This window comes from Lichenostomus cassidix, chromosome 1Aa (assembly GCF_008360975.1).
Source record: "Lichenostomus cassidix isolate B80296 chromosome 1Aa, HeHo_3.0, whole genome shotgun sequence".
NCBI classification, from domain to species: Eukaryota; Metazoa; Chordata; class Aves; order Passeriformes; family Meliphagidae; genus Lichenostomus; species Lichenostomus cassidix.
This window is the reverse complement of record NC_139480.1, coordinates 29035606-29058158: the sequence shown is the minus strand read 5'-3', so window position 1 is coordinate 29058158 and position 22553 is coordinate 29035606. Positions and strand designations below refer to the sequence as shown.

General features: G+C 37.9%; 1 protein-coding gene across 2 annotated transcripts in view; it reads left to right on the top strand.

Annotated features, from left to right (window-relative positions):
- Positions 1-22553, top strand: part of NELL2 (neural EGFL like 2) — a 134897-nt gene that overhangs the window by 16182 nt on the left and 96162 nt on the right. For both annotated transcript variants that reach the window (XM_085043685.1, XM_085043676.1), the window contains exons 3-9: positions 3308-3458; positions 14792-14965; positions 15072-15168; positions 16946-17018; positions 17198-17280; positions 18281-18409; positions 19647-19749. In XM_085043685.1, the coding sequence (XP_084899811.1) occupies positions 3308-3458; positions 14792-14965; positions 15072-15168; positions 16946-17018; positions 17198-17280; positions 18281-18409; positions 19647-19749 (810 nt within the window). The remainder of the gene's footprint in view (positions 1-3307; positions 3459-14791; positions 14966-15071; positions 15169-16945; positions 17019-17197; positions 17281-18280; positions 18410-19646; positions 19750-22553) is intronic.

Here is a 22553-nt window from a genome sequence, read left to right as displayed (position 1 = left end):
AGAATGCCTCCTTCAAAGACTATTCTGCAGGAATTTGTTTTATAATTCAGTTAATACTGTATGTTTACTTTTATATGCTCTTCAGAAATTTGAGAACATACCCTTTTCTCGGACAAGTTTCTCATTCCATTTAATAACTGTTTTCTTTTATTGTGGACTGGAAAGGAATGGTAATTAATGGCTTGTCCTGAATCATTCCACTGTGTGATTTAGTATGCTGCTGGTGCTGTGTATGGAAATTTTCCTGCTTACCTCCCATAACTTGTTCATGGCTGCTTCCAACACCAATTTTTTTTTGGTAGGGAGGCACAGCTGGACTAGTTAAGACTGGATCAGTTGCCTGTGATAGTTCCTCATATGTTTTTATGAATGCAGTTGTCACCACAGGGAGGATGAGAGCAGTTAAAGGCTGGTGAGCAAAAAGGGTAAAGCTGCTTCTTTCTACAATACCCATTTGGACTGGTGGAAGTCCTTTGGACTTGTGGAGTGAGTCCTGGTGAAAGTTACTTGCTGTCTCTGTTACAGTGCAGTAATTATCTCATGCAAATGACTGAAATGACAATGTCTGCTCTTGACCCCTTCAGGACGCACTGGTGTGATTTTGGGGTTTGCTGCAGAGCTCTGACTGCAGATTGTTTCTGAGGGGAGAAAATGTGTCCTAATAGTGAGGGCTGTTGTGAGCACAGGCAGCTGCCAAGCTTGTCTTCTGAAGGGCTGAGTTCCTGCAGGTCTTATGGTCAGTGGTTTTCTTTACTGGGCTTTCAGACAGCTTTGCAATGTTAGATCTTGGAAGACTTAGCCTAAGCAAGGAATGAGACATGCTTTGAGTTTGGATTTTTGTTTCTTTAATTGTCACTTTCATGTTTCTATAAGTTAAAGAGGGAGTGATGACACTGGATTTGTGAGTCATTGTGGTGTGGTCAAACCAATCACATGCAATATTCTAGGAAAATAAACCCAAAATATGTGTATCATGGCTAGAAACAAATTTCTCATTTAAACTAATAATTCTTTTCTTATTTTTGCTCTCCAATATGAAAAGATTTATGCCTTTGGTTTTGTGCATTAGAAATATTCATAGTGTGAGGTTTTTATGTACCTATTGAGAAACCACAAATTATTATCAGAGATATACCAGTTTGATTTTTCCAAACTATTATGGAAGAAGTCCAGTTCCAGTAAAGTATTTTTGTTGGGTCTTAAACTGATTACTAGAAGCCAAATAACAAGAAGAAGCCTGAAGCAATATTTATTGAGCACAGCTGGTGATCTATCAAGCACCGACTGCTGTTGTTCAAAGGCAGTTGGAAGGAGGGATTTGCACTCTTGTGTTAGTGTGAAAAGAATGGATCTGACAGATCAAGGACCTTTCAGTCATCTTGCTTTTAAGAAATCCTCCTGATACCTGCCATGAGCAAAGGGTGTTGTGCTTTGTAAGAGTAGTAATAATTCAAAAGGCTGTGCAGCTTTTTTGAGCAGCAAGTGTGAAATGACCTATTTGCAATACCAAAACTGAATGGCCATGTGTTTTGGCAATGTAACACTCTAGCAGTTAGTGTGATGGTAATCTTAGTATATAGGCTGCCAGCATGATGTAATCAGGTCTTGATGCTATTCTCAGTATACAAGAAGGTTATCTAAGGCCATGGTAATGATTATAGGATACCCAGATAAAGTTTTATAGAATAAAGGATGGCAAATTTTCATCCATTGTAGTGATTAGCTAATGATTCAGGGTGACATGAAGAGACCTCAAAAATTATTCCTGTCTTGTGGGTGTTGACAGCTCTGTGTTTCCCCTGCCTCTCTCACACAGTGCTGAGGACTGGGGCGGCTCTTCAGAGCTCCATGTGACTGTGAGGGTTTGTTTCCTTGCTGAAGCACAAGCCATCTCTAGTGTTTGCATCCCAGTAGCTCCAGTTAGGAAAAAAGTGCCTGTAGAAGAGGGGGATAGTTATGTATGAGCTGGCCTTCTTTGAGGGTAGGAGTGTTACGCAGATATTTTCTTTCATCAGTTGCTTGTGAGAATATCATCGGAATTTGGTAGAAATTAATATTTTCTTTTGTATTCCCTTTCATGAAAAACAAATTAAATTCAACCTGGTGTGACACTGTGCAAGAGCTTGGTTAGGACTTCAGAGTTTCCCAGGTTGTTGCATTTCTTAAACACATATTAAAATATTCCTGATCCATAAACCAAAATAAACTGTTTCCATTATTGGAGATCAGCATCTTCATAGGCCTAGCTTAAAACTGTTTTAAGAATAGTGGAGTAAGCTGCAAGTGGTGTACTTGAGAGCTTAGCTCTAGCGCTGCCAAAAGAAAATCACCAGTTCTATTGCTGTTAGCTCTCTACTGCTGTTCCTAGGTTAGTGTCCCCAAGTAGAGCAGAATGGTCAAATTGCTGTGACAAGAAGCTTGTGAATTGATTTAGTTCTTACACAGCTGATTACACGTCCTAATGAATTGATTTTGTGCATTAAAAATGTATATTAATTTTTTTCTGGTATAATGTTTTATGGAGATTGGGAATTATTTTTCCAGCATTTGACATCTTATTTTGTAAATTATCTCTCTAGAGGTTTTAAGCTTGGGCTTTATTTTCTATGCATGTTATGTGCAAATTTAGCAGAAATATTGCATCAGTCTGGGCTGTGTGTGGGTTTTTAGAAGTAAAGTCTTTATTGTATGTGTTCCATTGCTCTAACAAATGTTCATGACATCCCGTGCAAGAAGCAGCAGGAAAATACCACTCAAGTGTAGTACAGAGCAATTAATTAGTGATAATATATTTTGACATTTGGTGAGTTTTTTAACTATTACTTATAGCTGAGTAGATTGTTGTTTTGTTTTGGTTTTTCAAATTAGTTTATTTATTTATCTATGTTATTAAGCATAACATTTTTGTACAAGTCATTAAAAAGTTGCTCCGGTCATGTGTCAGGGTTTAGGCTCAAGCCTAGTGTTGTCTCTCTCAGCTTCATTGCTAGTGAGCCCAAACTTTAGATGAGATATTAAAGGTGCCATCTGGCCATGCATGAAGAAAGTAAGAGTTATGACCCTGTATCAAAACAAAACACCACCCCTCCCCAGAACAGAATAGGTGTCCTAGAAAATGTGTTCTCTTTCGTTGAAATGGCTCCCATTGCATGCAAAACTAATGTTTGAAATATTTCGGTCCCTGCTTTTGCATGTCTGTTCAGTTGTGTTTCTCAAAAATAGCCTCTTATTTTGTAAGCTATTTGAATGAAGATCTAAAATAACATAAGATTTTATATTGAGTGTTTTCCTCTTATGTTTTTTTTAGATAATTCAAGAAGTGTCAAGGCATCTCCAGAAACAGCTGAAATCTTTTTTCAGAAGTTAAGAAATCAATGTGAATTCACAATTCTGGTTACCTTAAAACAAGCCCGTTTGAATTCAGGGGTTATTCTCTCTATTCATCATTTAGATCACAGGTAAGTACTGATACCTGTGTGCTGGCTAATGAAAGTATATGTATTCACACATTAAAAAATTGAATTTAAATTGGAGCAAAATTGTGTAGCAGATCATTTGTAAATATTTATAGTGCTTGGATAGGCATACTGTGCGGATTCATAAAAAGTCACAATTCCAAATTTGCCAAGGGAAGGGAAGGAGGTGTTTTTCTTTATGTTCTCTTTCCGCCAAGGGCATGAAAATCCAGTTCTCTATTGTTGTTCATTACCATAAGGATCAGATTCTCAGCTGGCATAAAACTGTCCTGTCAGTATAGCTACACTGATTCACAAAGCTTGGCCCTGTAAGTCCACTTCTTCACCAGTTGGTTTTTAACTCTGTAGGCAGTTAAAAAAAATAAATCCCTAGGTATGGGTTTACATCTTCCCATGAACAGCAGAGCACTTTACTCAAAATGTTGTCAACTTAAAAAAACTAAAGTGAATGACACATAGCATTTAAGGATTATCCCTTTGATAAAATAAAGACTGCTAGAGAAATAAGATATTTTTTTATATATCTGTCTCAGTAATAGCTATTAAAGATAACTGTCCTATGATTCGCTGACAGAATAAAAAGGAGTTTTCAAATGTGCACTTTCTAAACAGTCATTAGCAGAAGCAACAGGTGAGCTCTGCTTTGGGTGCCTAATCCTTTTTATTTTGTTGTGTACAATCCCATAATTCTTTCTTGACAGTCTTTCTACAAAATAACAACAAAAAAGAAAAAGTAAAGACATGTTCAAGCACAGCAAAATGTCTGTTTCTTTTATGTGAGTGTACAAGTTTTCATTAGCTAGCATGGTGACAATTTTTTTGTGCTGGAAGATTCTTCAAGTCTATCTCTATTCCATTTCTCAGAGGCCCTATCTTCTGCAATTTAACTGTTTGAAAACAGCAAACAAACACAAAGACCAACCAGAACACACAAAACAAGCAAGAAGAAGAAGAAAAAAAGAAAAAGGGAGAATATTCCCGAGAATCATTATGCCAAGTTCATAAAAACATTTTTAAACTTGTAAAGAGGTAGTTGAATGTCTCCTGGAAGGCATTAGATGTGCCCTTATGCTTTTAATAGACACATTCTGGTCTCTTCTATGCTGGGGTGTATGGAGAGATGTCTGTGTGTCACAGTAGTGTTTGTTCAGTTTAACTGTGCTAAAATGAGGGCTGACCTAGGAATGGATAACACTGGAACCAGCCTAGCATCTCTGAGTCTCCTGTAGTTTCTCTTATGGTTTCAATGTTCTTTTATGATGAATGACAATAAAGACAAGAGAATGTTGACGTTAAAAGGAAGCATTTGGATGGCTTATATTAAATAGCTGCTTCTTCAGTGCTGGATCTCTGTCTCTGACCTTGCCCTCCTCTGACCAGGGACTTGTCTGTAACAGTTCTATAGTTCTTAAACAGCTTCTTGTGAAGTCTCTGTCACAGCAGTCGTCGTATTAAGTGGGAAAAGTAGCAATGCCAGGCCTGACTCCACTCCTTTGCACTAGCTTTAGCCTTTTATCATCTATCTGATGTCAAACAATGTTGCTCTAGTATTGAACTGCTGCCTTGTAGCTATATTCCTAATTTACAGAGGTCAGTACTAGCTCTTACTTTTCTGCAGTGAGGAGTTGAATGGTGGTGAGGAGGGCTGAAGGTGGCAGTAACTGAAGGATGTAATTAGTTATCACACAAGTAACTTTTCATGTGTTTTATTTCACAGAGCTTTCATGACAAATAATGGTTCTTGGGTAAAAGAATTTCTAGGGTACAAGAAAATAAAAATGTTTAAAAAGTGGAAAAAGGTGTGTTTATTCAGTGGCTTGGGAAATATTTTATGGTTTTGAAAATTAATCAGAGTAAAAACTCATCCTCTCTTTGCATGGTCTAGGGACATGGGTGCAAATACGTGAATTTACAACAATTGAGGGCATTTCCTAAATGGTAGTTATTTTTTAAATTTTATAATTTTGTTTATAAACTTAAAATAGTTTACATGTTTCGGAGTTTACTGACTTGGTCTGTGTTGCCTAGTTTTATGTAGTTGTTGTTTTGGTTCCTTTTTACTGGCTCCCTTTTGAGAATCATCAAAAATGAATACCTCCACTGAGATAGTCATGCAATGATTTAAGGCTTTGAGTCTTAAGAAGTTGACAGGGTTGGTCCCACAGAGTTACCCCTCTTATGTCATGTGCTGAATTCTGTCCTTGGGCTATCAGAGAGATACAGAAGTTCTCCATCTGAGTCTGAGGCTTGGGCATTTGCTGAGGCTGGGATGTTGCTGTCACTACAAAAAGATGCTCCTGAAATGGTCTTCTGCAAACACAGTAATCTTTTCATACTCACTTAAATGCTTCTTTCTTTTCCTAGTTGAGTATCAAAGATGACTTCCCTTTTATAATGATTATGCTTTTCTCTGGTATTTAATATATTAAAATATTTTAAAACTAATCTTAAAGAGAAAACATCTGAAACAATACCCGTAACTGTCCTTTTTAACCTGCTCTTACATTTCCACAGACATTTCTTTTCTCCCCACTGATAAGAGCAGCCGAGGAGTTCAGGCAGGGGTAGTTTTGGGCATTGTGTGGAGGTGATAATTCCAGAAAAAATTCTTGTGGTCTCAGGCAATTCAAATTATACATCAGTAATCATTCAGATGAATTTCAAGCAGCTGAATGCATCTTTTATACGTGCCTGATTTTTGTGTGGCATATGTCTGAAAGATAGAAGTTACAAATGTCTTAACTTGAGAGCTCCATCTTGACCGTGGACAGTGCCCTGCCTCAAATGCATTGTTACATACTTCACAGTTACAAGGTAAATATTTTTTAATTGTGTTAATGAAGCGATACCTAAAGTCTGAGTAGAAGCACTGTTAAACACTGATTGCTTTGTTTTTCAGCTTTCAGTGCATTATCCTCCTCACTTTACTTCTGAATTTGTCTCACCTTCTTCTGGTGGAAGAGTCAGCAGAGAGATGATTTTACTCTGTGATGGGGATGTAATTTATGTTTGGTTTTGCTATTCCATCATCTTTTCATTTAATCATCAACAGTGGAGAGATACAATAAAGCTTTTTCCTCCCTTTGTGGTTAGATGACTTTATATAACTAATCTTATATTTGTATCCCTTGAGATACTGCATATTAGGTCCTTAAAGGATGAACCTGCTGGGTTGTAATTTAGCCATTCTTTCCTTTGGTTAGTGCTTTTTATATCCTGGAACAGAGAACTGAAATCAATGGAATGTTGTGGACAGGCATTCCCTACACTTAATTTGTATCTCTACTAATTTATTCAATTTCTGCCTTCCTTAGCATTTGTTTTCACAGCAGTTGGTGTCCTGTGATTATCTGCTGTCAAATGGGCTGTACTGTACAACAGTTTCAGACCTCTTTCAGTATGTAGGAGGAACTTATCTGTGACATTTTCTCTGGTACTGATTTAAGATACAAGGAGATAAGTTGCCAGAGGTGAATTCCCGATGCATGAATTTTGTTCTCTCATTTGACCATTGTGTTAAAATAGAGGTGGAACTGTATGTTCCCTGCTTTTGATGTATGAGTGTCAGTATTTCTGGACTGCAGTGTGAAGTGTCCTCTCTGACACCACAAAATCTGCTGCAAACCTCTTAGACTCAGAAAAGCTTTCAGTATTTACCGGTTAAGCCAATATTCACCATTTAAGCCAATAATGGTGGAGCAGATGTTAGGTAAGACTAATATGGGATTAATTTTCAAACATTAAAGCTGTAAATGGCTATTCCCTGTGCCAAAAGAGTTAGTAGCTTATTTCATCTTTTTAAAACACTCCGTGATGTTCTTTGTTGAAAGTGGAGGGTTGTAGTGTTCTGTATTTTAGGTTTTTGGTATTAAATCTTAGTTTCTGTTTCTTACTGGTCTGATGATAGTTATGAGCCCTCTGGAATTTGTTCATAACAATCAATTGCTTTTGAATTCCTCTAGTGATTTTAAACTTCTCTGGTGTCAGTCTTCTTTTGATGCAGTTTGCATGTTTCATCAAAGGTGTAAAAAAACAAAAAGGTATTTTCTTTCATTCATTCACTGTTTTTCCAGTGCGTGAGAAGATTCTATGGTACAAAGGAGGCTCTGTGTAGACACTGACAGCTTGGCTGGGCTCTTTATCCCAAAAGAAAAAAGTTCCTTGTTTGTGTTGGTTTGGGAGATTTAACTTCTATCCCTGAGTGTGGGTTGGATGGAAGTATTTGTAAAGAAGCTGTTTTGTGTTTAATGCCTTCATGGTGTTAGCAATGGCCTGTTTCTTTAAGCGTTGGCTTTAAAGGTTATTATAAAATTGATTGATGCCATGTCACCGTTGCTTGGGTTTGTTTGTTATTTTTTTTTGCTTCAGTTTAGTTTACACTGTGTGACCAAAAAAAAAAAAAACAAAACCAAACTACACAACACCAGTAGGATGTAAATTCCTGTAATTCATGCAGCTTACTATTCCGTAACTTCTGTTAAATCAAGTGATGCCGTCCTGTCTAATGTAAACCATTGCAGTGCCAACTAATCCAGGGTGAATTGGTTGAGAACTTCTTACAGAATGCTTATGCACCTGGAACCTATTTCTTGAATTAAGACTAGTGACAAGCCTTCTTGAATAAGAGACAAAAGATTTGTTCCTTCCTATGACATTGAAAACCCCCACTGAAATAGTTGAAATGTGAGTTTTGACAGATTTTGTTATTCTTCTGATGTTGTCTATAAGGCTTTCTATGAACAAACAAATAACAAAGTAATCTGTATTCTTCTGGGATAGGAAATGGGAGGAGTTATGTTGAAACTGCCTTTTTCTTTTACTAATACATCTGTTAGAAAGTTGTTCATTGTATTTGCAGTCCTCTTGCTCTCGTTGGAGAAACTTTGTCAAGAAAGGGAATGAAAGGCATGGTTTATGCCATTTGTTTTTACAGTGTTTGCATTGAGAAAGTTCTTTCTTCATTGTCTTCTGAAAGACAAGAATTAGTGTTTCAAAAATTGTGTTTTCATTTGGGAATTTGATTTCATATCCACAGCTCAAATAGGAATGGCATGGACAATGTGCTGTAATATTTGGGTTGAAGTTTCCAAGACCAAGCCAGCATCTTTTGCAAGAACAGCTTTTCTTGGAGTGTTTTGAAGAGCTTGGTGAGACCTCAGTTCCTGCTTCTGGCTCCTTCTGAGCTCCCTTAAGTGTTGTGGGAAGGCTCCCTGCGCCTCCCAGATTTAGTTGACCTCAAATTTTGGGAGGTAAGCAGAGAAATCTCTCAGGTGAGAGACAAGTTCTTGACTTCAAAGCCAGCAAAGGCTTCCAGACCACAGCAATCCCACTGAAATCAGATAAGGGTCTGTAAGGAGTTCATAGAAACAATATCTTATTGGCATACATTTTTTCCCCACATGCTTTATTAGTTGGAATCAGGTGCAGACACTGAGGGGCACAGTGATGGAAAGGATTTGAACAGCCTCACGTGTGTTTCCTAGCCTCCACTTCCACATCAGGGTATTAAAACCTCACTCTCCTGCTGCTACCTTGTGCTGTGGCTTCTTTCTGTCTGGGGGGAAGCTGCAATGCTGTGCAGTAGTAGTTTGTGCAGGTGAATGTGTGCAGATGATGTCTGTCTGCCCTGCCAGTTATCTCTCACCTGGCTGTTCTCTCCCATGAACATGCCAACTGGGAGGGTGTTCCTCCATGCATGTCCCATCTCTGGGCTCCATCTCCTGAGCACATCAGGAAGGCACCTTCCTCCTCCACAGCTGTCCTCCTTAGCTATCCAATGCAAGGAGCATGGTGGAACAAAGCTGAAGTGGTTGACCTTTTTTGTGGTGGAAGGAAATAAACAACAAGAGAGATGTAAATGCCAGAATGATCAGTAGCTGTCTGGCTGCAGTGCTTCAGAGGTGTTTTTTCACACAGTTAATCTCTGCTTTGCCTGATTTGGAGCAGGAACTTGAACTTTTGGTTTTTTTCCACCTGAGACAAGTACCCTGAGGAATGTCATTCTCTTTTTTTTTTCTTTTTTTCCCCTCCACTTGATGCAATGGTGATGCAGATTTTTTGGTAGTGCCTGTGCTAGTAAACCAAACAGTGCCCAGGCTGGAGCACTAGCCTGCTGTTGTCCATTTTGCATAATTGTTAGCATCTTCTTTGGCATGCTTTTATTTCCTGCAGTTAGTACCTTTGCAGATGATGTTAGGGCAGTTTGTGAAGCAGCACTGGCCAGGGGCTGTTCCCACCAGTCAGCGTGGAAAAGCCTACCAGTGTCAGGGAAAATGTGTGAGAGATCACTGAGATGGATATGAGTTGGAGTGGAGCACCAGTTTGTATTATAAACTTGAGAGGCTAATTTTGCTGTCCTGTTGTTTGTACTCTCTGTCAAAATGGGTAATACCCTCTTCTAATTTTGAGCTCTCTTCACTTGGGATCTGTGCTTTCATATAGGTAATAATCATGGCATTAAAAAGTATTTGAGAAAGTCTTTCAGAGAACCTTAGATTTGCTCTCTGTCTCTGTTTCTCTCTCTCATTTTAGCAAGCATTTTATCCTAGAACCCACAAGCTTTGCTGTGAGAATGTTTGTTTCTGTCAAAAGATTTGGCTTTAATGAATGAATCAACATTTTTGAACAAAAATATGATAAGTCAGAAAATTATAGTCTGGCTTTAAAATTGTATTCAGCAAAAGGAAGGGACAGAAACAGAACTGATGTCTTTCCTGCCGGTTGTGCACTTGCACTAAGGGCTACAAATTATCCAGAAAAGTAACGACAATTTTTTCATCATTCATTCCCTGACAAAAGTGTCAGTCTTCTCATGTCTGGATAGAGCTCTAGATGGAAAAGCGCAAAACCAATAAGATCAATCAGTAGTGTTGAGAGGTGGGAAGTAGATTTGTACAGGTCAAATGAAGCTACCACTTTTTATATAATCGTAGAATCGTTTAGGTTGAAAAGATGGTAATATATCTGGGGATATTTTGATGCCATGTTGTTCTAGGGGATGCACTAAGCAATAAAAACTTGCAGTTAATGTTTCAGAACATTTAGTGTTACTTTCAAATTAGGTGTTCTCAAACACAGGAAAATCTCACACTCCTCACTGCCCAGTCAGGATACCACAGAAAATAGCAAATAACACATTGCTGAATGTGGTAGTGGTGCTGCATGAGCTGCTTAATATCTTCATAATCTACACCTAGCAGAATTGCTTGCTGCTATTGTGCTATGAATAGGGTCTACTGAGTAGGATCTCCTTTTAAAAAATGTTTTATGTAATTATACCTAACAAGAAGGTATAATTTTGATAGCAAAATATAGATAGAACTTCGATAGCACAAATCTTCAGATAAAGATTTTTTATAAATAATGGAGATAAGGATTTTAACTTTTTTCTTAAGTACATATATCTTTAATTTTATTCCCCTACCCTTCTTTTCTGTGTAGATCAAAGAGCCATGAAGAAATATTTTAACATTATACTTATGAGTAGGAGAAGTTAAAACAACCCACCACCCAGTAATAAATTCATAAGCAGCAGACATGATATTTTGCCTTTAGCTTCTGAAATACTTGTCTGCATGCAGTAAATTGAAGTTGAAATTATTAGTTGCCTGGAGTAAGTATGAGTGTTTGCTGTGAGAAAGGATGCCAAATGAGTAAGTGAGCCATCAAAGACCTGGTGTTGCCAACACTGCCTGTTAGCTGGAATAGCCATACCTCCCTCATCTCAAACACTGCTACTGTGTACACCAGGACCATGTGGTGTTTCACCTCCTAAATCTCTAACTTTTTGCTGTACATCCTCAATTTTAATTCCACAGTTTCTCTCATGCTAGTCTGTCACCTCCCAGAGAGCAGGTCCTGCCCGGGCTGGTGTGACCACATGCCCTTTGCCAGGATGGTCATTAAAACTCCACAGCTGAGCAGATCTGCTGACTCCCAACTCTTGCCTAGAAGTTACAATAGATCAGTGGTGGGCAGCAGGGTAAACATCACTGTTTTCTGTCTCAGATTCCTCTGGGGCATTTGAAACAAATTTCTTCCTCTTACAAAGACAGGCTCATCCTTAGTCAGTACATTAGGGATCGCTGTCTGGCTGGTTTCCAAGCAGAGCGGCTGATCTGCTGCTGTGGCCTTGGCTGTTGCCTTTGCAATGATTGTGCACACACAGACTGATCTACAGAGATGTAGCAACCTTTTTCTCTGGGTTGGCATTTTCTTCTCTGCATGTCAAACATAGAAAGACCCAACCACATATCATCTCCCTGGGAAGTTAAACCCAAGTTTAACCCAAGGTGGGTGGTTTTTTTGGGTGTTAAAATCAAGTAGGCTGGTATTGATTAAATGGCAGCAGAGATTACAGATGTTAAAAAGAGAGATGCAGGTTCTGCTCTTGTATTTTGTTTCTCGTTGTTTATTTTTCACTCCAAGAGTAATTTGCCTTCTGCAGCATAGAAGAGCACCTTGGAACTATTGGGAAAAGCATCAGTGATGTTTAAATGGGATGTCTTTGGCTGCTGCTCTTCCTGTGATGAGTGGGCTGGGCTATGCTGGTGTGGACAAGAAACTGGTGACTCAGCTGATGAGGTTTCTCTGAAGCTTTTCAGTAATGAGATTCTTGGCTAGGAGAAGACTGCAGTACAATGCAGTTACTCTTTCCTTAGGAAGGAAGTCCTTTAGGAGTAAAATCACCCTCCTTTGTCTTTCAAATTTTTAGTAATCATGAGTGTACAGAGAAATATGGAGTGTTTTTGTCAATAGAAATTAATTTCTAAAATCCAGGTCTTTGTTAATGTTTAGTGTAGTTTCTCAAAGACTTTCAAACCTTAGGAAAGCATGCACCCAAGTGTTGCAGCCTCACGGAAAGAAAAAGAAGCCTCACTGTGGGCAGACTTTGCATTTTCACCCTTATGTGTTTGTTAGTGCTGAGTTTCATCCCAGCTCCTGAAACTCACGAAGCTGAGACAGAGCCATGTAAGTCCAGGCAGTTAAACAAATGTAGGAAAGGGGAATAGCAAGCACAGCATGTTGTAAAAAATTAGGTGGAAATGATTCACTTTTGCTTCTCTGTATTTCAACATCATGGAATTTGTTCAAGCTGAAAGCGATATTGCTCTGGCTGTCATTGCACTTGCTTTTCTAATTGTGTTGTGCTGCTACCTCCACAGATTATTAATAAACCATAAGTGATTCTCATAATAATTTTCCTTATGGCTATTTTTTTCTTTTTCATTTTGATGCATGCTTTCTCATTTCAAAGGTAGTTGTATTTGTTAGTTTAGCAAATGTAAGAACAAAAGATATTGTCTGTGACTGTCAAAACAGTGCGTTAATCACCATTAAAACAACACCGCAAGTGTCCACAGTTTCTGTGCAGCTTTGTGTGGGAAGATTTCCTTGCTTATTACAGCGTCATTGATTGTCAGCATCCTCTCTCAGCGGTTCTTAATTCATGAAATTTGTACGGCAATATCTTCTTTGTATTGGCAAATCCATGATTCATCTGGATAATGAAATCCAGAGATTTCATTGTCTTACATGCATAAGGGCAACACAAATGTTTGTTTTATACCTGTACTGACTGTATGTCTACTGGTGTAGTTTTGTGCCTGCCTGTGTGCTGGCTTCAGTTCTGCTATGGACTTGGAATGAAGGAGAAGCTCTTGCTTCTGTCAGGAGGTAATGTTTCAACATATCCATGCCTCTTGTTTCCCATTTTTTTTCTGCAACTGGGTGGAGACACTTAAAAGTTTCTGGAGGAGTCCAATTCTCTAATGTTTCCCTTCTTTGTTGGGTTGAGAGTAATCTTGTTTTTTTCCTTGAAGCTTGAGTTATGAAGGAGGTTAAGTTGATTGATGTCCTGCCATTATTGTGCAATTTTTGCAGCCAGGCCTTCAATTAGTTTAGATTCTTGCCCATGTAAAAAGGTTTTTTGGGCCATGAGGAGGTAAATTAATTATAAAATTTATATCTGACTCTAGTTATCTGCTTTGTTAATACTGGGGAGGAAGAAATTGTCCTTTGCTGGTTTTGCAAAAACCTAGTTGTTTTTGTGCTGCTGCCAGGTGTGTTCCACTGTGGAACACCCTGAAGAAAGGAGGGATGTGCTGTGAGCACAGCCTTCTCTTAGGGATAATGACTGTTCAAGATAGTTTTCATTTGTTCTCATTTTTACTCTTCAAAACTGCAATCATTATCTTTTCTACCCCTTAAAAAGCTTGTTAAAGTAAATGACATCACCCTGGAACACATGTGCACTGCCATGTCTGATTGCAGATGTAGCCACAAAAATAGACAAAAATGAATTTTCCATTCTCCCAGTTGTTGTGTACCTCACTGCATACATTATTTTCCTTGATCTTTAGCTTTAGTTTGCTTATGATTATTAGAGAATCTGTATTTTTTTTCTCTTTCCTGTGTAAAAATAATTTTCTTGGGGAATGTTAAAATGAGAAACATAGTACTTCTTTAAAAGACAAATGGTTAGTCAGGCTTTTTCCCAGAATAGGTCCAACATGTGAGAGACAGCCTGTCTAAGAACTGAGTTTGGTTATGGTGTACTTTTTAAATTGAACTGCTGGAATTTCACCATCAAAGCTTGTGTTTGCAATCTACTAGGTTCACTTATCTTGGCACAGCTGCACTGCTGGGTTTTTGCTATATATATGTATATATATATATGCATATTTACATATATATGTGCATACATATATAGATGTAGGTATCTATGCATGTACACCTGCCCTGCAAATGTGCATATTTATTTAACAAAGCAAATATGTACACATATATAAATTGTTCTGAAGAGTTAGCATTTCTTGATTTTATATATCTTTGGAGAAATTTTATTACAGAAAATGAAAGGAGATGTTACAGCACATATAAAACCAGAACACAAAGCAGTGTTCAGTCTCAGTTCTTACTTCCCTGGTTGGTAATTAATAACGATGTCCCTATCGCAAAATGTGGGGTTGTCTTTTGTGCATTCATGCCTTCAGAGAATCCCTACAGTGCTTTCATTGTATGAAGCAATTATTCATAATAGTGTAATTCGGATCACATTACGTAAAATTGTTTTGCTAGAGGAAAACATACTTGGCTTGGAATCTTGTGTACTTATATGAAAATTTGACCTTCCGTTATTTGTCACTAAGAGAGATGCAGTGGAAATCTGAATAGGGTCCACTTTTGCCTTTGTATCTGCTTGTTTCTCTTCCTCTTTTAAATAGTTCCAGCATGATGATGAGAAGATGTCTTACATAAAATGTTGCTGTGCTGATAAGAATGGTTCATGACATGATGATGCATTTATGGTACAGGTACCTGGAGCTGGAAAGCAGCGGTCATCGAAATGAAATCAGGTTGCATTATCGTTCAGGCAGTCATCGCTCCCACACAGAAGTATTCCCATACATTTTGGCAGATGACAAATGGCACAGACTTTCCTTAGCAATCAGTGCCTCTCACTTGATTTTACATGTGGACTGCAATAAGTAAGTAGAGTGTTGTTTTATAAGAAGTTGTCAAATTTGTAATATTCCAGTTCTGAGTAAATGAAATGATAACAACTTGCCACTCTATTTTCCCCTTCATTTTCAGAATTTATGAAAGAGTTGTGGAGAAGCCTTTCATGGACTTACCTTTGGGTACAACCTTTTGGTTGGGACAGAGGAATACTGCACATGGTTATTTTAAGGTATGCATTCCCTGAAAGATAAAGAGTGAACTTCAAATGATCATTCAAAACATCTTTCATATGATGAGAGGCTGAGAGATTTGGAATTGTTCATCCTTGAAGAAGGCTTAGGAGGTGGGGGGGAATCTCATCAATGAGTGTAAATACTTGAATTTGTGAGGGAAATGAAGATGAGGGATCCAGACTCTTCTCACTAGTGCCCACTGACAGGCCAAGAAGCAATGGGCAAAACCTGAAACACCTGAAATTTCATCTGAACATAAGAAAACAGTTCTACTGTGAGACTTGCCAAAGAGAGACAACTATGGATATATTCAAAAGCTATTTGGACACAGTCCTGGGCAACTCCCTGTGGTGGTGCTGCTTGAGCAGGGAAGGTGGAGTAGATGATCTCAGGAGGTGCCTCCCAACCTCAATGGGTTTGTGCTTCTGTAATCATAACACGGTTCTTGGATCTCCTTGGCATTGCTCTTTGGCCTTTGCTAGTGGAGAGCAGCAAACTGCCTACTAATTATATCTTAACTAAGCATACATGTAAAATCTGCCTGCAAGCATGGGATCTCTTCTACTGTGTGAAACCATCTCTTTCCAGATACCATAGTTGAGTTTCATGCTGAAGTCTCCCGAAATTCTTAACAACGTGCACCTCTGCAGCTGCCTAACAGACATGCAGTTTCTCTGCATTTTGTAAGCTTTATGGAAGGATCCCCATGAAAATTTGTTGTGGTTTAACCCCAGCTGGTGCCACCTAGACACTTGCTCACCCCCCGCCCTGGTGGGATAGGGGAGAGAATTGGAAGGGCAAAAGCAAGAAAACTCATGGTTTGAGACAGAGTTTAATAGGTAAAGCCAAGCCACACAAGCAAAGCAAAACAAGGAATTTATTGACCAGTTTCCGGAGGAGAGCAGGTATTCAGCCTGCAGGTATTGAGGAAAGCAGGGCTTTGTCACATGGAATGGTTACTTGTGAAGACAAATGCCACCACTCCAAATGTTCCCTGCTTCCTTCTTGCCCCAGCTGTAAATGCTGTGCATAATGCTCTATGGTCTCGGATATGACCCCTTCTTTGGTCAGCTGGGGCAGCGGTCCTGGCTATGTCTCCCAACTCCTTGTGCATCCCTAGCCTCCTCACTGGTGTGGTGGTAGGAGCAGCAGAAAAATCCTTGTTGCTGTGTAATTTCTGTAACATCCCTGTGTTCTTAGCACTGTTTCCAGCACAAATCCAAAACACAGCCCCATACCAGCTACTTTTCTATGAAGAAAATTAACTCTACTTCAGCCAAAACCAGCACAAACTCATTCAGGGTTTGCATTAATGTCTTTTTCTTGACTCTAGTTTCTTTATTCTTCAAATCTCTTTAAGAGTTACAGCTTGTAAAAAATTTGCATTTTATTTAAAAGAGTATTTCTAAGTAACTGAAACTGCAGCTGTTTTCAAATTACTTTTTAAAGGTCATTTGCAAGCTTTTCTGCAGTGACTAACTAAAAATAACAATGAATTCAAAACCACCAAACTCTTGCCACATAATTATATCTTGACATTTAATCTTATGCCTTTAAAAAATATTCAGGATGCATGTACATCTATCTATTTTAATTTCTGTTTATTCTTCTATCATTGAATTGGGTCCAGACAAGAAGCTGTTTATTCATAAGTATTGTTTTCATCAGGTAGTTTTTCTGTGTGGGCTTTAATGTTTTACATAGTGAATAAATAACATAATTTTGACAGGTAAAAATAATGTATCCTTTTGTTTTGTCTCTACTTACACATAGGGCATAATGCAAGATGTGCAATTACTTGTCATGCCTCAAGGATTTATTTCTCAATGCCCAGATCTTAATCGCAGTAAGTCTATTAATTCTTATATCATAAAATGAAAGGTGTGCTTTTTACCTTCTTTCTGTTCTACAAGCTTTCTTAAAACCTTGAATTTAAGTGTATTGGTTGTCAACTCCGGCATGATTGAACCTATTGTGAATACATTTGTTTGGTTTTTTATAAACACATATATTTTATTTTTCTAGCATGCCCAACTTGTAATGACTTCCATGGACTTGTGCAGAAAATTATGGAACTGCAAGACATTTTAGCAAAAACATCAGCTAAGGTATTGTTTACTAGGACTCAAGTCATGGGAGCAATGAGGACTGTCAGTCTTTAATTGCTGTCTTTTTAGATTATTCATGCTTATATAGGGTTGTTCACATGGCTGTGTGCAGAACATGGTATATAAAAGATGTAGAACATGGTATATAAAGATGCAAACATGGTATGTTTACATCTTGATATACCTGTGCCTAATGTTTATACGTAGAAATTATACATTCAGAGAGTTTTCTTGTGTTTTAATATTTTTATAGAATCATACATTTTACTAGTAAACTGCATCTAAATCCCTGAGCAAGGAAAGGACTCACAGATACCTGTGCTTATAGTGCTTATTACAGCAAGACTTACCAAGACTTTTCAAGACCTGAGCTGCCAAAGGCACATTCATACAAAATATATGCAAGCCAGGGACCTAAGAATCCAAACCAGGACCTTCTTCTTCCTTTCCTGTAGAATATTGCACCAAAGGCATTCACATCCGCTGGTGAAAATAGACTACTCTGATTGTAAATGTCAGTTCTTTAGACATCTGCAGGAGTGCTGTTACCTGGCTGCTTTGATACATGAGTGTTAAAGATGCCTTGGCTGAAATCCATAAACAATTGCTAACATTGGTTTTGAGATTTACTTTTATTTGGCCACTCTATCTGTGAGAAGTTTATGTAGAGCAAGGTTCTTGATCAGTTCCCCCTTACAAAGATGAGAAATCAGGAACTGTACCCAATTTGACCTGCCCATTTTGTTTCATGTCATCCCTGATGTCATGATGGTGAGAAAGACGAACTGCATTGTGTCTTACTTAATTACCCTCTCTGGAATGACTGGTGGTTTAACCATATTGTATTTAACAGTAATTTTTTTATTGTCTCTGACTGCACTTTCCTACATGTGTTCTGTCATCTGCATACTTACTGATAAGGACAACACTTTGAATTGTGTTTTTACGAATGTGGAAGCCACTTACAAATTCAAAATATTTTTGTGAACTGTAAATACAGTTGTCTCAAGCTGAGCAGAGGATGAACAAGTTGGATCAGTGCTACTGTGAAAGGACCTGCACAGTGAAAGGCACAACCTACAGGGAGTTTGAATCCTGGACGGATGGCTGTAAGAACTGCACTTGCATGGTATGGCTATGATTTGAGTGGGGAGCCAGGAACTCCAGTGCTTCCTCTGATTAGTTTTATTGAGACAAATAATGAGACTTCCAGATGTATGCTAGGTGCTAACAACAAAGAGCTTTAAAACCTGTTCTAAATCTAAGGAATAGTATTAATAAATATATTTTCCTATGTTCCCAGCATTGCTAGCATGTGTATCTCCCATATTTCATGTCACCATATGCAGGTGCTAGGCAATATAGTTAGCTATCATGTTATTCCCTTGCACTGAGTTGTGAACAATTTTTCTGGAATTCTAATTCCCTCCTTTTTATCACTATAAACACAGCCTTTTTCTTAGCAAATGATTTAATAGATCCCTTGTGTCTGATTTCCTTTGGTTGCCTTTGGTTACATCTCAATAAGTAATAAAGAGTAAAATGTCAGGGTCGTATGCAAGCTTTGTTATATTACAAATGGAAAAGATTTGGTGGATGGAAGATTCCCAAAGGTATCACAACACCAGACATGATTGCAGGTATCCTTTCTGGTACAAAACTGGGGCATCTGTATTATTGTCCATTCACGTAAAACTCTTTCATTCCATTTGAACTCATTAAATGCCTAATCCAAAGGCCATTAGAAATTGGTGAAAAGGCTGTTGTTGTCTGTACTGCACCTCAGATTGGTTTGCTGCCATCAATAATTTGCTAAATGGGTTTCTTTAAGCTTAGTATTTTTTTGACCTTTATATTTTTGGAGGGATATTAATTTTTCTTTCAGTATTTTATGGTATCAAATCTGACTGATAAATTTCAAAAATCCTTTGAATTTACTGTTAAATGCATTACATATTTTTGCCTTTTTCTCACAGCTATAATGTTATTACCTTTTAGAAATATATTGTCTCTAACATAAAATCAGAAGGCAGGGTATTGTTCTGTGCAGTTGTTATTTCACAGTAATCTGTCAGTTTTTTGCTGATTGGCAGAATGTTTTGACTCCAAATAGATTCGCCTCTAAAAAAAAATTGGTCATTATCATCTCAAAGAGCACATCGTTCATGTTAAAAATTGTATGTGTGACATTCTAAAGGTATGGTTTCTGTTCTGGTAGTTATTAAAAGACCCACGTTAAACTGTCTCTTTTGGATGTTGTTAGAATGTTCATTGCATGTAAAAATAGATTTTCAAGTTCCTGTTTTTGAGAAGATCTCTGCTGTTGCTAAATAAAACTACCAGTTAAGCACCTTTTATTCTCCTAGAACGGCACTGTGCAGTGTGAGGCTTTGGTTTGCCCCCTGGCTGACTGTCCACTTAACTCTGCCCTGGCCTATGTGGATGGCAAGTGCTGCAAGGAATGTCAATGTAAGTTTTACTGTTGTGCCTCCTGCTAATGAATACTTCGAAATCTTAAAGAATATGAGCCTTTCTGTAAATATGTCCATGAAAGAACTGGTCATTAAATAATTGGGTTGAGGAATTGGGGAGCTTTGACTTCTCTGAAGTGTTCTGGGAAAGTGATAATGAGAAGGTTTTAATATATCATGTGGGGATATTTTGTTTCATTTTAGTTATGTTATTTTTATGTAGGACAGATATTTATAATCAAAATTTTAAAACAAAAAATAGTTACTTATAAAGTTTTCTGCAGACTTCCATCATCTATGTTTTAGACCAAACTGCTAGAAATTCAAGAACAATTGCCTGGTGTTTGTTTTGACCAGTGTCTCCAACACCTTTATCATAAGAAGCATGTACTACCAACCTTATGTTCTACAGCTTAGAAATGGAGGTTCAGGTTTATGATTCTTCTTCCACAAGAAGTGTCTACTACCAACCTTATATTCTATAGCTTGGAAATAGAAGTTCAGGTTTATGATTCTTCTTCTGTAGTTAAGAGAAGAGAAAAGAACAAACCAGCTGAACTCAGACACTTAAAAATGTTCTTTCACAAAAGGTCATGAAAGAATTAAAGGAAAAATGGAAAAAGATGATTTAATATTGTCATTTAGGATCGGATACATGATTAACTTTTGGTTTTATAGCATTTTGGTTTTGTTGCAAATAGGGCCAGAGAAGGGGAATTTCAGGTTTATTCCTATCTAGATGGACTAGATATAGTATTTCAGATTCATTATGTTTGTGTATTCCATATGTGATGGTTAGCTATTTCAGGCTATGGTAGAATCCATTATTGAAACTGAGCATGAGATGCACACCCTTCTTTATTCTGTAAATGTTGAGATTTTTTTGTGTGGTTTCATCACCGTTCTACAGCTGGATAAAACTTCTTACAGAGTATAGAGAAATACATAACTGGTTAAAATGACATGTGAGATGAAATTCAGGAGGGCGTTTTGTACTCCATTGATCTAGCTCCCACAGGAGTTTATTAATATTTAATTGTGTTAGAAGTTACACAAACCATCCTTTTCTATGAAACCTTATTAACTTACTCAAGTAGATGAATTCTAATTAAGAGGAAATAAGAATTCAAATACTTTTTTTTTTAACCAGCTGCACAGAATTTCCATGCGTATTAGATGAATCAGGGAATTGGTAATTCAGGGATGTGAGATGTGTGGCATTCAAGCCTCTATTTGAGGCTATTTGAATCTCTGACCATGCTGGCAAAATTTGGAAACCTGATCCTCTGCAGTACGTTTTTGTAATGTACTGCCTGCGAATTGAGATGGGAATTCCCTATCCAGATGTTAATGGGGAAGCACTCACATATGACTTCTTCCAAAGTTGTTTTTTTGGGAGTCTTGACAAAAGTCAAGAAATGTGAATAAGCATGTGGATACTGACCTTGTCATAGAGCATTGATACTTCTTTGAATTAAGATACAGTTCTGGTAGAGCACACTGATGTCTACTCTGATATTTCATGTTTGATATTAATAGTATCAAAGTGTCTTAGCTTTCAGTGTTGCTAATTTGATGCCAGTACATAATTCAATTTATGACTAACATGCACACATACTACTTTCTTGACAGACTACCAGAAAAATAATTAGATCAGAAAAAACAAATAAAAATTGCTTTTGAAATTTTTGTCCTAATTTCATCTAGGTTGTTTAAAGTGACTTTCAAAATAAATCACACCATTCTTAAAGTGGCTAAATTCTGGGAACCAAAGGACAGAGAATGTAAATTGGAGTCCCATTGATGAGGTAGTTAAATTCCAGTGAGAGTGGAAGTTAGAGGCAATGGAAGCTGCTAGACTCTCACTTATTCTCTGGGCCAGTTTGATCGAAATGCTAATTTGTTTTTGAGTTCATATACATGTGCCAGCTCTATTGTGTCTTGCTGTCTTCAGGTCAGGGTCTGAGCTGATTGAAGTCACTGTGCTTGGTGAGCTTGGTTCTTGCAAGAGGGGTCAAAGCTGAGTTGTTCCATTTGGAAATGTTCTGAGAATAACTTCATTGATTTCAACACTTAGAACAACAGCAAGGGATGTAGCTTCTGACTAGATAATATAGAGTGAGCACAGATGGCTTTATAATTGGAAAAACAGCTAATTAAGTTGTGTTTCTCAAGAAGCCACTAGCCTTAGTTTTGGACAAGCAATCATAAGTGCTGAGGAAAAGTGATGCCTGATAAATTGTTCTTTAGCTGGATTTAGTATTTGTTTCAAGACAGAACATGTATGGGTATTGATGTTGCCTTCCTGGTATTTATGTTGTCTCATACCAGGTGATGGGTTGTTTCTGCCAGACTGTTTAAGTAGAAGTGCCCAGGCAGTGACAGCTGCTGGAGCCTTGTGGCTGTGTCTCACTCTGCCAGGGCTGAGTGCTTCCCTCCTCACTGCTTCCTTTCTTCTGCTGGTGTTAAAACAGAGCCACCAAAAATCACAAGAGTGAGATCAGATTTAATGACAGCTGGCAGAGAAGAGTGAAGAGTACAGCACTTCAGGCTCTTTCAGTGACCAGCAAGCAGGCTTTCTGGATTTTTTGTTTTATTTTGCTTGTTTGTATTTTTGTTTTGTGTTTTTTTACCCCTAAGTGATTGAGGATGGAGTCATTCTGCATGGCTCTAGGCATGTTGAATTTGGGAATACAATCTGAAGTGGCTTCACTTATCCTAGTAAATAAAATAGGGCAGGCACAGTTCTGTGGCCCTTGTGGCTCACTTGGCTAAACTGCCTTCCCCTTTTCCACCCCCAGC